General features: G+C 62.9%; 1 protein-coding gene across 1 annotated transcript in view; it reads right to left on the bottom strand.

The window, feature by feature from the left end:
• The window catches only part of LOC104081982 (rho-related BTB domain-containing protein 2-like), a gene marked incomplete at both ends in the record, with an annotated part of 2,247 nt that extends 2,018 nt beyond the window's left edge, over positions 1-229 (bottom strand). Inside the window, 1 exon segment of the mRNA XM_009584921.1 lies at positions 31-229. Coding sequence (XP_009583216.1) covers positions 31-229 — 199 coding nt within the window.
• Positions 230-237: the final 8 nt, after the last annotated feature.

Below are 237 nucleotides of genomic sequence, written 5' to 3'. Positions count from 1 at the left end.
CGGCGGCCGCGGTGACGGCCACCCCGAAGCCGTGCCCCGCGGCGCTCTGCTGGTCCTCCTCGCTCAGGTCCATGAGGAACAGGTCGTAAAATTTGGAGGAGGAGGTGGAGAGGTAGATCTTGTGTGCGTAGATTTTGATCTTCTCTTGCAGCACCAGGATGACGTCTGCGCACAGGGGGTCCTCCAAGAGGTGGGCTGGGCGCTCCTCGTTGTTGGAAGGGGGGTCCGGGACGATGA

The sequence above is a fragment of the Fulmarus glacialis genome, unplaced genomic scaffold (assembly GCF_000690835.1).
Source record: "Fulmarus glacialis isolate BGI_N327 unplaced genomic scaffold, ASM69083v1 scaffold36800, whole genome shotgun sequence".
Lineage (NCBI taxonomy): Eukaryota > Metazoa > Chordata > Aves > Procellariiformes > Procellariidae > Fulmarus > Fulmarus glacialis.
The sequence above is the reverse complement of the archived record's forward strand: the minus strand, read 5'-3'. Positions and strand labels throughout refer to the sequence as shown.